The 14,683-nt window shown below is 42.4% G+C and overlaps 1 protein-coding gene across 1 annotated transcript; it reads left to right on the forward strand.

Annotated features, from left to right (window-relative positions):
• The first annotated feature begins 8,030 nt into the window (after positions 1-8,030).
• On the forward strand, positions 8,031-8,996 carry LOC148046715 (olfactory receptor 6X1-like). The gene has a single exon (XM_087714908.1). It carries the CDS (start codon positions 8,031-8,033, stop codon positions 8,994-8,996), a length of 966 nt encoding a protein of 321 aa, XP_087571034.1.
• The last annotated feature ends 5,687 nt before the right edge of the window (positions 8,997-14,683 follow it).

Raw genomic sequence — 14,683 nt, forward strand, 5'->3', positions numbered from 1 at the left:
TCCCATTTTCAAGGAAATTTCCTGAAGACAAAACAAAATCTAAACTCTAAGTTCTAATCGTATGTCTTTTTTGAAGGACTCCTCTATTTGTAACCTTTTCTTCCAGTTGGGGAAAATGTCAGAAATACGAACCAATATTGTTGAAATATTTCCCCATGCCTGTCATAATAAAGGAAGAAATGAGTGATATCCAGGTGGAAGGCAATAAGTTGTTTTCTGCTTGATGGAAACATTGTTCAGGAGCATCCATAAACACTGTAGAAGATAAAGTTAGGTACTTTCAATCATTTATTTTTTATTTAACTAGTTAGTTTGTCAAACATGTACGAGATATCAGGTATAAGTATAAACATGAACATGAACACAGGAAATGGGTACGGATAAATGGGGAAAATAGGAGAGGGACGATAGGCACGCTGGTGTGCCTATGGACACATCCCTAAAGACCTCTTAGGAAGGGGATGAAGTCCACACTAGACAGTTTAAGGTTAAAGTTATGGTGGTTTGACGATGTAACAAGGCAGTTGAGTAGAGCATTCCAGGCATTGACCACTCTGTTGCTGAAGTCGTCTTTTCTTCAATTGAATTTGGAGTGGTTTACCTTGAGTTTGTATCTATTGTTTGCCTAAGTATTATTTAGGTTGAAGCTGAAATAGTCATTGACAGGTAGGACATTGTAGCAGACAAATTTTGTGTCCTATGCTTTTGAATATGCTTCATTCACAATGAAAAACATCAGCTTTTCTTATAGATCTGTAACGGCAGCAATATTAATCTACTCTATGAGTTCCTTTGTTTTGCTATTTGATCTTGGGAATCCATCTGCAAGCTTTGGAATTCTTTGTGTAGTTTATTGAAGAAGGATCATTTTGAGTAGAGCACATAAGATGGTCATTGGAAAAATGCAAGAGGTGAGTTGTGGTGCCTACAGTGGTTCGGTATATTTTTCAAATGACAATCTTGGCCTGACTGGAAAAATGACTTTCTAAAGCATTTGGTCTTCTCCATGTTTCATTGGTAGAAAACATGGAGCTTTAGATCATTTTGATTTTGAAGTTGATAGGGAAGCAATAGTAATAACATTTAACCTTATACACCACTTTCCAGTGCTTTACAGCTCTCTCTAAGCAGTTTACAGAGTAAGCATATTTCCCCCAACAATTTGGGTCCTCATTTAACCCACCTTGGAAGGATGGAAGCCTCAGTCAACCTTGAGCCTGGAGAGATTCGAACTGCCAATTTGCAGGCAGCTGGCAGTCAACAGAAGTATCCTGCTGTACTGCACTCTAACCACTGTGCTACCAGTTGCAGGGACTGGCTATGTCTAGTTTAACGAAAAGAAGGACTAGGGGAGACATGATAGCAGTATTCCAATATCTCAGGGGCTGCCATAAAGAAGAGTCAAACTATTCTCCAACGCACCTGAGGGCAGGACAAGAAGCAATAGGTGGAAACTAATCAAGGAGAGAAGCAACTTAGAACTAAGGAGAAATTTCCTGACAGTTAGAACAATTAATCAGTGGAACAGCTTGTCTCCAGAAGTTGTGAATGCCCCAATACTGGAAGTCTTTAAGAAGATGTCGGATAGCCATTTGTCTGAAGTGGTGTAGGGTTTCCTGCCTGTGGAGGGTTGGACTGGAGGACCTCTTAGGTCCCTTCCAACTCTGTTATTCTATTCTATGATATTCCTGAATTATCCCAAATCTCATAGCATAGGACTTTGTTGAGAAGTTAGTAAAAAACTACTCCGTTCACAATCCATTTCCAATAATAATGCAGAAGTATTCTTTGACAACCTTACTTTAGCAAAGATGGAGAAAGCAGTGGGCAACTGGGTAGGATACAAGCAGTTTTTTGTTCTTTTCTTCTGCAATTATGTAATGACCCCATGCTTAAAGGACTGTAGGAGAACTACTGTGCTCTAGTACTATAAGCATTAAGTAAGCAATATAGTCAATGAGTGCTGATCACCCATTTTGAATAACATCTTTTGAATACAATTCTGTCTTGATTAGGTAATTGTGGATGAAGAATGGCATGTGAGTTAGTCCATACCAGTTAGGTTATTGAGTTTATTATAACGCATTGACTCTGTATCGTGATGTGTTCAATAAAATCTATTGTCTAAGCTGCTTCCTTAGATGGGAATTCTTGGATATGCTGTTGACTAAAACGATGTAGTACATTGGTTGACATGGTGGACTAGGAATAGAAACACACAGGTTCGTGGCCTCCTTTGTCATAGAAGCTCATAGGTGACCTGACAATGAATAATTCTTATAGGGAAATATTGGAGGGATATCAAGGTGAGAAGTGTTGTGGCTCACCTGTGTAGCTGGCAGCAGATTCAACAGTGAGGAGGTTAGGAGTAACATGGGCCAGTCCTGGAGTCCAGGAAAGGCTCTGATGAGTGTTATGCATCAGAGGCAGAGAAGGGGCCGTCTGACAGTTATCAACTGGTCTTTGGAGTCAGGGATCAGTGGGGCAGAAGAACAGCTGGAGCCACTTCCCAGGGTGCGTATGCGCAGAGCTGCAAGGAGAAGGGAACAGCTAAGGAACAAGGGTCAACTTGGGAGTAAGGCCAGAGGTGGATGGTGAATGGCCCCTCCCAGAGGGAATAAAAGAGGAAGAAAAGGGGAGTGAAGTTTGCAGGAGACAATTAGTTCATTCCTGCATTCTTGCCAAGTATTGCGGTGTCTGAAAGATATTGGCCTGGCCACTCTCCAAGCCTGATAAAGGTCAGTAATGGTGAACTATCTTAAAAGACTCTGGGCCGGGACTTTGGTGGATTGGAATTCACTGTAAATTAAATAAAGGGGGTTATAAGGACGAGGACTCAGCTTTGTGCTACTGAGGAAGCCTAGGTCAGAGCAAGAAGAAGAAAGTAATTCTTAACATTATTGTCTTTCTATTCCCTGAGGAGTATCATTTACATACCTAACAGTGTATCTGCGGGATTTTCCCAATGTTACAAATGCACAAACTTTCTGTTCAAAGAATAAATGGGAATCAGAGAGTCAGACGGAGTGGAGAAATCCAAAATCAGAAAACGGAAGGAGTGGCGTACAGAAAGAAGTTTTCTAGAGGAGGGTCAGATGGTGAACCTTGAGCCCCAAAAATGCAAGGTGCTTTTTTTTTTCCCTCAAGAGGCAACTGGACCCTCTTGTTTTTCTTTGAAGATATTTTGCTTCTCATCCCAGGTGTCAGGCCTGCATTTATATTCCTTTAAAAATTTTGGCCTGCCACACTTTCTCTTATTTCAATATGCTGTTTCATTAGTATAGTTGATGGGAGGGGGAAATAGAAGGAGTAGGATTGTGGAATGTATTGTTTTCATTCTTTACTAGAAGCCAAGGTCATCCTTTGTCTCTGTACTTTGACACCTGACCGGAAGCAGCTGTGTGTGGATGCCAGCGTGGAAGAAGAAGATTGGACCATGTGATGGATTGTGGGTGTGGGGACAACATCATGAACTTTTAACTGGGTGGGATTCTGATGTAACTTCTAGAATTGGGATTCCATAGCAATGTGCCAACATGTCTGTCTTATTAAATTGGAACCTTAAGGATAGCTCTGCCTTGGACTATGATTTAATTCTGCATGATATTTGGAACGCTGACACCAGGAGCTTCTTCAGTTCTTCTTAGACAAGAAGCAAAAAATCTTCAAAGAAAAACAAGAAAGTCAAGTTGCCTCTTTTTTAAAAAAAAAGAAAGAAAGAAAGAAAAAAGCTGAGAATCTCCATAACTTAACCCCTAAAAATGATTCTTCTGTGTGTAACACTGTCAAGTCTATGTAAGTTACTGTTTTTGTATGTGTCCCATTTTGGGCCTGGAAACCTCCTGCACCAACCTGGAAGCCAAAACAGGGTACGGCGGTGCTGCACAAAGCCAAAAAAATGCAATGTAAGCAACCCCCTGTGCTGGTGGGAGGGGCATATGCATGTGCAGTAGAGCTGGGCTGGCATGATGGCTGGCATGATGAGTGATGTGCAGTTGTGGGATTCAAATAATTTAACAACCGGTTCTCTGCCATAATGACCATCTGGGTGGGCATAGCTCGGTGGTCATGTGACAATGTGGCTGTGGCCAACTCACGTCGATGGGCGCTTCGCCTTAGCTGTTACAATGGAATAAGGGTTAATCGGAGAGACAGTTTCTGTAAGCAGGGCAATAAAGATGAGGCTAGAAACAACACCAGAATTTTTCCTTCCTGCCTTCCTTACAGGATTAGCCCTGTAAAGTGGGGAAAAAATAAAATGAGATTTTTCCAACAACCGGTTCTCCGAATAGGTGTGAACCGGCTGAATCCCATCACTGGTGATGTGCCCGCAGAGAGGGCTCTTTGTGACACTTGTGGCACGCATGCTATCAGTCCACCATCACAATGCTAAGACCACCTCCACCAACCCTGACAGGGCAACCCACCAGAATATAAATTGACAACAAACCACACTCCTTACTAGCACTGATGATGTTACCTAGTTTGGGTAATGAAACGCCTGCCAGAAAACAAGCAAGTTCAGAGAGAACCCTCACTAAGTGTTAACTCAGAAAAGGTATTGCATTTTCCTTTTTTTAGTTGTTGCAGGAGTGTGAATCGGACTGACTCTAAATGAGCTGCAGTTTGTGGCACGACAAAACCGCACTCATCAATATAGCGGAGATAAAACCGCATCGCTAAAACCGCGACGTCATCACCGTGCGTCATCACTGCCACGACAACAGCACGGCGACAGAAGGGCGCTTTAAAACAGTGCGGCGGCAGAAAGCCAATTTAAATTAAGGTTAGGTTTAGGGGTTTGCTTTAGGGTTAGGGTTAGGTTTAGGTTTAGGTTTAGGTTTAGGTTTAGGGTTAGGGTTAGGGTTAGGGTTAGGGTTAGGGTTAGGGTTAGGGTTAGGGTTAGGGTTAGGGTTAGGGTTAGGGTTAGGGTTAGGGTTAGGGTTAGGTTTAGGGTTAGGGTTAGGGTTAGGGTTAGGGTTAGGGTTAGGGTTAGGGTGCTGAGTGCTTCGGAAGGCGCGGATTTGCCCTCCACCCTTATGTCAGCCCGGTAAGGTCGCATTTGCTTTAGCGATTTGGACGGCACGGATTAGGGTTCACGCTTATGTCTCCGCGGATAAGGGCTTCGCGGTATTGTGGTGGAACCCTGCAGTTTATCCTTGTTTGAGTGCTTCCAGAGGACCTCCCGAAGATATCAGCCTTGAGTTTATTCCAGGTATCGTGCCTGGATCCTCAAGAGAAATTAAAGACAAATATCCTTGGAGATTGTCTCCCAAGCTTCTGTCGAGAATCACTCAGTAAACTTTATATGATGCAAACTGCTGCAAATGTCAAAGAAAATATTTCTCAAGAAAGCTACCATCTCCCCTTCAGCACACGAGGCATTGTTTCCTGCCGTTCTTCTAGACACAGTCTTGATGTTTGAATAGAGCAATGAAGAGAAAGGCAATTGGAGAAGACAAGTAAAGGAAGGAAGAACAAGTCAAGGTAAAGGTGGAGAGATCGTTATGTTTTATAGAACAAATACCCGGAGCAGAATTTCCCTGCAGAAGTAGCTATGACTTCCTAGCATGATAACATATAGACATACCCATATGCACAGAGAGAGAAAAACAAACATCTTGATGTTCATATTTCTGTAGACTTTTCTTTACTTATATCTCACTTAGCAAAATTATGCTATTGTAAATCATGGTTTTGATGGCAGAGAGGAATACAGGAAAACTATCCATCAGGGGAAAGCATATAGTAGAGAATAACTTGGGCAGAAACAGTGATTAAGTCCACTCTTTTGAGGTCTTGTCTTATTATTTCCACAGAAAACCTTTTTATACCAGGGAACGAAGAAAACCCAGATCAATTTTGGACAGTGGAAGAGAAAGGAATTGACTTAATTTGTCTTTCAAACAAATTTACTGGTGGACTCTTTGCATAACCATCAATGAATCTCATTCTCTCTATCAGGTGGCTTTATATTATTATTTTTCTGGATAATCTCAGATGATATTCTATGGACAACATAGCTTCCCACCCTTTCTTTACTCTCTGTCTATAATGTGGTTTCATTCATCACCTTTCTATTTAGAATAGAATAGAATAGAATAGAATAGAATTCTTTATTGGACACACAAGGAATTTATCTTTGGTGCATATGCTCTTAGTGTATATAAGGAGAATAAAATACATTCATCAAGAGTAAAAAGATAGAACACTTAGTGATAGTCAAGGTTACCAATAAGCTATCAAATCTTATTAGGAAAGAATAAAAACAATATAAATTGGAAGATACAAGCAACATGGTTATAGTCATAAGTGGGGAAGAGATAGATACTAGGAAGGATGAGAAGAATAATAGTAATACAGTCTTAGTAAATATTTTGACAGTGTTGTGAGAATTCGTTGTTAAGCAGAGTGATGGCATTCAGGAAAAAACTGTCCTTGTGTCTAATTGTTTTGGACACAAGTGCTCTCTAGCGTTGTTTTGAGTGTAGAAGTTGAAACAATTGATGTCCAGGATGTGAGGAGTCTGTAGATATTTTCACGGTCCTCTTTTTGACTCGTGCAGTATACAGGTCCTCGATGGAAGGACGGTTGGAAGGCAATTGTTTCTGTCTGCAGTTCTAATTATCCCTTGAAGTCCGGGTCTGCCTCGTTGGGTTGCAGAGCCGAACCAGACAGTTATGGGGGTGTGGATGACAGACTCAATCATTCCTCTACAGTACTGAATCTGAGCTACCTGACCATGTTCCACATCATCTATAAACGTTCTCTCTTTTTTGTCATTTTTCCACTGTACCCCACATTTTGTTTTATAGTATTTTGCTGCTGTCTTCCCAAATGCCATTAAAATTTAAGAATCCCCAACAACTCCCTTACTGTCCAACAGTTGCAAAAGTGGGTGTTGTTGTTGTTGTTGTTTTGCCCTCATGTTTTACGCGGTCCCAAGATGGACATTTATAAATCATAACCGATATTTCTAATATTTCTGAAGAAATGCAGTATTCAGTTACTTTAATAGCTTTACACAAATTTTGCTAACTTGTTTAGAAATTCAGTCTGTGGCTGAATTTCTGGCTCAACAGAAACACCCCATTGAAGACTATGAGCATAAGCTTTCCAAGCAAAGGGAAGACTTGCATAAGTGCAAGCCTAACTACCGGTGCCTGGAGTTTGCCTTTGGTGCAAATGCTCTCAGTGTACATAAAATGACAAGATACAAGATGGAAGTAGATCCCACAATACAGCAATCCTGCAAACAATTCAATTATATTTGTATTTATTAGCTTGTCAAATATGTACAAGATAGCAGGTATAAATATAAACATGGACATGAATGAAAGAAAGGAATACAAATAAATGGGGACAGTAGGAAAGGGACAGTAGGCACGCTGGTGGGTTTGTGTACACACCCTTTAGGGACCTCTTAGGAATGGGGTGAGGTCCACGGTAGACAGTTTCAGGTTGAAGCAGCAAGGATTTGAGGATGTAACAACAGTCAGCTAGAGTATTCCTGGCGTTGACCACTCTGTTGCTGAAGCTGTATTTTCTGCAATTAAGTTTGGAACAGTTGACTTTGAGTTTGTATCGATTGTTTGCCCATGCATTATTGAGGTTGAAGATGAAGGAGTTGTCAATAGGTAAGACATTGTAACAAACAATTTTGCGACCTGGCTTAGATCATACTACAGGGAGTGCAGTTCCAGATTGCCCAAGCCCAAAATTTCCAGCCTGGAGGCAGAGGGAATCCTATTGTGAGTAGAGGAGTGGAGTACTCTTCTCGTGAAGTACCTCTGGACCTGCTCAGCTGCATTAATGACCCCCATCCTCTTTGTGACAAGATCTCATATCTCATATATATCACCTTGCTTCGCATGAATGTAAGAAAACTTCTGTAACTTTGGTTAGAGAACTTAGACTTTTTCATAGCACACCTTTATAAACAAAGCTATACCATAAGAAATAAGGGACAGAAATATAGCAAAAGGTTGACTCAATTCAAATTCTGATTGCTTTAGTAGCTAAAGAGGAGGATGGATTTGATCAACTGTACAAGACCTGCCTATTTCCTCCTGGTTGGATTGTCCACGTTTGGGACCATGGAAAGCATGATGTACACCAGTGTCTTTCTCCTCTACCTCCTGAGTCTGATGGGCAACGGGCTCATCATTATGATGGTAATTGTGGACCGACACCTCCAAAAGCCCATGTATTTCTTCCTTAGCAACCTCTCCTTTATAGACATCGGACACACCACATCCTTCATCCCCAAACTGTTGCTCAATTACCTCTCGGCTAGCAATTCCATCTGCTTTTACTGCTGCGTGATTCAGTTGTGTTTCTATTTTCTTTTCGGCGTCACCGAATTTTTCATTATCACTTTGATATCCTTGGACAGATATGTGGCCATTTGCCATCCTTTGAGATATGCCACCATCATGACTTCGGGGGTCTGCCTCAAACTGGCAATAGGAGCCTGGTTTGGTGGTTTCACCTCCATCATTTGTCAAGTAATCCTGATTGCCAACCTACCCTACTGTGCCTCCAATGTTATCAATCATTTCTTTTGTGATGTTGGACCCGTGTTGAAGATTGCTGGAGGAGACACACGTATCATTGAAACCCTTGGTTTCCTAGTTTCCATGGTGGTGATCATGTCCTCCTTGATTTTCACCCTCGTTTCTTACCTCTTCATCATCTACACCATTCTTCGAATGCCTTCAACCTCCAGACAGCAGAGGGCTTTTTCTACCTGTGCTTCCCACCTGATTGTAGTTTTCATTTTGTACGGCTCTGTCTTTTTCGTCTACCTACGGCCAACAGTCAAGAACTCTTCCTTCAGGGTGATGAAGGTGGTCTCCATTGTCTACACGATGATCACCCCGGTGCTCAACCCTTTCATCTACACCATTAGGAACAACGAAGTGAAAGAGGCTGTTCAGAAAATGATAACAAAAAAGCTTCCAGCCCTCTCCTGTGTTACAAGGAACAGGAATTGATCCCATTTTCAAGGAAATTTCCTAAAGACAAAACAAAATCTAAACTCTAAGTTCTAACCGTATGTCTTTTTTGAAGGACTCCTCTATTTGTAACCTTTTCTTCCAGTTGGGGAAAATGTCAGAAATACAAATCAATATTGTTGAAATATTTCCCCATGCCTGTCATAATAAAGGATTATAATAAAGGAAGAAATGAGTGATATCTAGGTGGAAGGCAATAAGTTGTTTTCTGCTTGATGGAAGCATTGTTCAGGAGCATCCATAAACACTGTAGAAGATAAGGTTCGGTACTTTCATCTATTGTTTGCCCATGTATTATTGTGGTTGAAACTGAAGTAGTCATTGACAGGTAGGTCATTGTAGCAGACAATTTTGTGTCCTATGCTTAGACCGTAGGTGGCAGGGGTGGGTTCCTTCTGGTTCGCCCCGGTTCGCGTGTACTGGTTGGTTGGTGAACCTGGAAGTAATTAACTTCCGGGAACGCCGGTACGGGTCCTGGCCCCTGTCGCTGCAACGCCAGTGCATCGCAGCTCGCTGTCTCGTTCCCCCACCCATCCGCAGCTCGCTCGCTCGCTCCCCCACCCATCCGCACTAAGCCCAGCCGGCCGCTCACTGATTGGCTGGAGTCTCATATCACTCATTCTTTTCTCTCACTCTTCATAGTCTTGTACCACTGTCTTATAGTGTACAATGTATATGTCTCTATAAAATGAATACCCTCTGTTTAATTTGACAAATGCAGCAATTGCTATGTGACTTTTATGATGAGAGCAAATGGAAGCCAGAAATTGGTGAGAATTGGAGTGGAAGAAACAGAAGGCCAACACTGATTCTTGCCACCCAAAAGTTCACATTGCTAAGCACAAGCACAATCATCAGATCTGAGGATTGCTCCTCTTCTCATCTTTATTTCAATTAACTTCCCCAATCTGATGTCATCTCTCTCTCTCTCTCTCTCTCTCTCTCTCTCTCTCTCTCTCTCTCTCTCTATCTCTATCTCTATCTCTATCTCTATCTCTATCTCTATCTCTATCTCTATCTCTCTATCTCTCTATCTCTCTATCTCTCTCTCTCTCTCTATCTATCTCTCTATCTCTCTATCTCTCTATCTCTCTCTCTATCTCTCTATCTCTCTATCTATCTCTCTATCATATCTCTCTATCTCTCTATCTCTCTATCTATCTCTCTATCTCTCTATCTCTCTATCTCTCTATCTCTCTATCTCTCTATCATCTATCTGTCTGTCTGTCTGTCTGTCTATCTCATATATTTATCGATCTATCATAGATGATCTCTCTCTCTCTCTCCCTCCCTCCCTCCCTCCCTCTCTCTCTCTCCTACCTACCTACCTACCTGAGGTCGGTTCCTACCAGTTCAGACTGGTTTGGCCAAACTGGTAGTTGTTTGGTGGCCTGGGTGCCTGGAATTGGCAGTGACCCAGGCCTGCCATGCCACTGAACCGGTTTTCCTATGGGGCCGCCATCTTGATTTTCAGTTCTGCGCATGCGCAGGACAATTATAATTGCACAAATTTAATTTTATTTCTTTTTTTAATGTTTTATGCATGTGCAGACCTATTTTTGTGCAAATGTCTACACAGACAAAATTTTTGCACACACCGAACTGGTAGTAATGGCGGGAGCAACCCCTGTGTGTACTCTGTGTGTACGTGTGTGTAACAAACTGAAAAACAAATCTTTCTTACGGCAATACACGTTGAACAAAACGAAAGCAAAACATTCCTTCCAAAGTCTCTAAGAATCAGGGTTACAGAAATCCAAAGCACTTATCCAAGTGTATCTTACATAAACCACAATTGATGATCAAGCAATGTTGTACAAACCAAGGAACGCACGAAGGAATGTTGACTCCTGCGACTAGGGCGTGGCAGCACCCGTCCTTTTATTTCCAAACCTGCCTCTCACAAGCCCCAGCTGCATAATGAATCTTGTATCCCGAAAAGACTCACAGCAGACATCTGCTGAGTCACAACAGGTTTGTATATGTGGTAAAGGAGAAGTGGAAGATAATTCACATGTACTATTACACTGCGAGCTATACAGAGCGTGTAGGTCTGCATATATTCTCCCCTTATTAGAGAGATTGCCAGGGAGGACAGACAATTTTTATCTAGGCTTTCTCCTCCAGGACATTAACCCGGTTACCATGTATGCAGTGGCAAAGTTCTGTGCTGCTGCAATGTCCATAAGAAAAAAATTGGCTACAGTATAGTACCATCTTGTACCAATTATCTGGACATACCTTTAACAATCTTTGGACCATAATGTTATTATCCACTTTTAGTGTCAATACTTTTTAATTATATTTTAATGTCAGTATTTTTTAATATAGTGTAAAAACTAATGTGTATTGCTGGTCTTTGACCGTAATAAAGATTTTATTTACTCTGCAACAGTGGTGGTGGGGGCATGATCCAGTTGTTTCCACCAGTGAGAGGGGTTGCAAAGCCTGTGGCAGTGGTACCAACAGCAGGAGGGCCAGTGATGGGTTCCTCCTGGTTCAGACTGGTTCGGCTGAACTTGTAGTAGCTTGGCGGCCTGGGTCGCTAGAACCGGCAGCGACCCAGGCTTGCTACATCCCCAAACTGGTTCTCCTGGATGCGCTGTAGGCACCGCCATCTTATTTTCTGCTTCAGTGCATGCACAGAGCAATTTTTTGTTGTACTGTGCATGTGTGCGTGACGCGCCCCTTAGCAAACTGGCAGTATTCTCTGCTGGAACCCATCCCTGGACGGGGCATTCCACATCTGCGGTGGGGAGTATCCTTGGAGGGCTTCGGACGTGGTCAGTTCCAGTGACAGCAGCGGAGGCAGAGCACACCATGGAGGTGCCAGCTGGCCACTCGTCAGGGGTGGGGCGTTCACAGCTGGATCCAGCTGCAGCAGTTTTAGCAGGCTGCATTCACCCTTGCTCAAACCTCACCATTGATATTGCCACTGCCTTGGGGATGGGATCCAAGATACCGAAAAATGTCCACCTTCCTTAGGTTTTCTTTGTTAGGAATATAATCTAACTTTTGGGTTGGCAATATATAAATAATGTAGCAATGTTGTACCTATTTCTTTAAATCATACTGTAAAATGTGATTGGTTGCTGTTTTCCTCAATCAGCCATAAGAGGAAGCCAGAATGACTGTTAGTTCTCTCTGTTAGATGCTGGGCTGATCTGATCTGAGTGTTTTGGAAGCTGGCTGTTAGAAAATGCCGTGAGCTATTGTAAGTTTTGCAATTGCTAGCAAACTTTGAGTACTGAACTGATTATATGATACTGGACTATGTTATTTGGATTATCCCTTAACTGAAAGACATTGATGACTGACTGTCTTATATGACTTGGACTGTTTGATGGACTCTGTTTCCATGAAAGTAAAAGCCTATTTAAACTGCACTGTCTCTGTAAGCTGGTTTGTGTGTTCTCCAACAAAACTCTCACAACACTTCTCTGAATGTACTCACTCTCCCAACGGGGAGCTTACCTAACATTCTCCATTGATTTGAAGTGTTCCAGGGTTGGTGACAGTCTCTAAGCAGGGATGGGATTCTACCAGTTTGGCCCTGTTTGAAGTTCCAAAGATCAGCTGAGAACGAACCAGTTCACTTCAACCTTCAGGTGGGCCTATCCACCCACCCCTGGGCCATGTGTGGATTGCCGCACATCAGCTGCTTTCCTGTGAATTGTGCAGGCACTCAGCATGCGCCAGGGACATCAGCATGCTCAGCGAACCAGTTATTAAACTGGTAGGATCCCACCCCTGTCTCCAAGTACTTGAAGAAAACACATAGAACCTGGAAAAATGGTAGGAGTGGAGAACAGGGAGGGTGATGTGAAGTGTTGTGGAGCAAAGTCAAATTGTGAATCTTGACCTTTAAAAATGAACCTTGTATGGTGTGATGTTTTCAAGTCTATGTATGCTAACATCTCATTGACCAACTGAATTGACTTCTTCTGTCCATTCTACATCTGCCACTTTATGACCATTCCATCCTTGAGCAATATTCTACTGCCACACAGGATATCATAATATTCCAGAGTTGGAAGAGGACTCTTGGGTCATTGCATTCTATCTCCTACCCTGATTTTGGTTTGAGAATCAAAAGAATAGTATCTTAAATACATATTGAAGAGAGTCATCTCCACATAAATATGACCACTCAAGAAAAGACCTGAATCTTCAGTGCAGATTAATTAAGAGAAAGTGGGCTTGGGATACAATGCTTCTTGATCACATACATGCATGACAAAATTATCTACTACACATCATTGAATGATAACATCCTGTTCTGACCCCCCCCCCCTCGTTCCACACCAAAGCACACTCCGAGCCAGAGATAAATTACGGCATTTAATTAACAGACAAACAGGTCCTTGGCAGCATCCCAGCACAGACAAGTTTGGGCAGCAATAAACACAGATAAGGCTTGGTAGCAATCCAGCCTGCCAAGCTCATACAATGTTCTCCAACATTCGATCCTGTGTTGACTTCTGCAAAGAGGGGCATCTGCACAAGTAGACTTTTTATAGTCTGGAGAGGACCCTAATGACCACCAGCTGAGTGCAATTACATCCTGTAACTATGCAACTGTTCCTGACGCCTATTAGCTCTTCGATGCTCTGCATCCAGGAACAACTCACTACTGTCGTCTGGCTCACTCTCCCTTGTCTCCTCCCCATTGGTCCAAGGCTCAGGTGCCTCCTGGTGGCTAACCAGCCTCTCTGTGCCCTGCTTGGAGTCAGAACCCTGTCCAGGGTCCTCCACATCCTCCAGAGCCGACTCATAGGGCCCCTCGCAGTCGGAGTCTGGTGGCAGCTTCAACGGCTCCTGCTGGGCCACAACAACATCCCAATGAAAAATGTCTATGGAAATTCTCAGTCTCCAGGTCATGGTGGTCCCAAAGGTGCTTTTTCAAGAGGCAACTGGACTTTCTGGTTTTTTTTTTTTTTTGGAAGACGCTTCACTTCTCATCCAAGAAGCTTCTTCAGTTCTGTCTGGATGGTGGAGAATGGAAATTGAACAGTCCTATCTCAACAGAGGAGGAGAGTTATGACATAGTTCCTGTCCTTGGGCTGTCAGACTTTTAAACACAACCACAATCACTCCATGCACACATGGAAATGTATGACTTCTTTCTTTCTTTCTTTCTTTCTTTCTTTCTTTCTTTCTTTCTTTCTTTCTTTCTTTCCTTCCTTCCTTCCTTCCTTCCTTCCTTCCTTCTTTCTTTCTTTCTTTCTTTCTTTCTTTCTTTCTCCTAATTACTTGCACAGGGATTATTCTTATACTATTTATGTTGCTTGTATTTTTTGTCATGGATTGCACCAGTGAGGCTAAAACCAATTTCATGATGCACAATGACAACAAAGGCTACACTGTGACATCAACTACCTCCAATATGCAACATGGTTCTTTCAATAGTTCCAAGAAGGCTCCACACCCATTTCCACCACTCAGATGACCTTGATGACCCAGATAAAACTCCAGGTGGCCTCAATGACTCTCCAAAAGGATGCAAATGACCAGCTGTCCGCAAGGAGTATCACTCCTTCCATTCCCCACCATCCAACCAGAGTTGAAGAAGCTTCTTGGATGAGAAGCAAAATGTTTTTTAAAGGAAAAAAACCCCAAAAGTCCAGTTGCCTCTTGAAAAAAGCACCTTTGGGAAAATATATACA

The sequence above is a fragment of the Thamnophis sirtalis genome, unplaced genomic scaffold, assembly GCF_051295495.1.
Source record: "Thamnophis sirtalis isolate CommonGarterSnake01/CBP01778 unplaced genomic scaffold, rThaSir2_p1.2 scaffold_4, whole genome shotgun sequence".
Classification (NCBI taxonomy): Eukaryota; Metazoa; Chordata; class Lepidosauria; order Squamata; family Natricidae; genus Thamnophis; species Thamnophis sirtalis.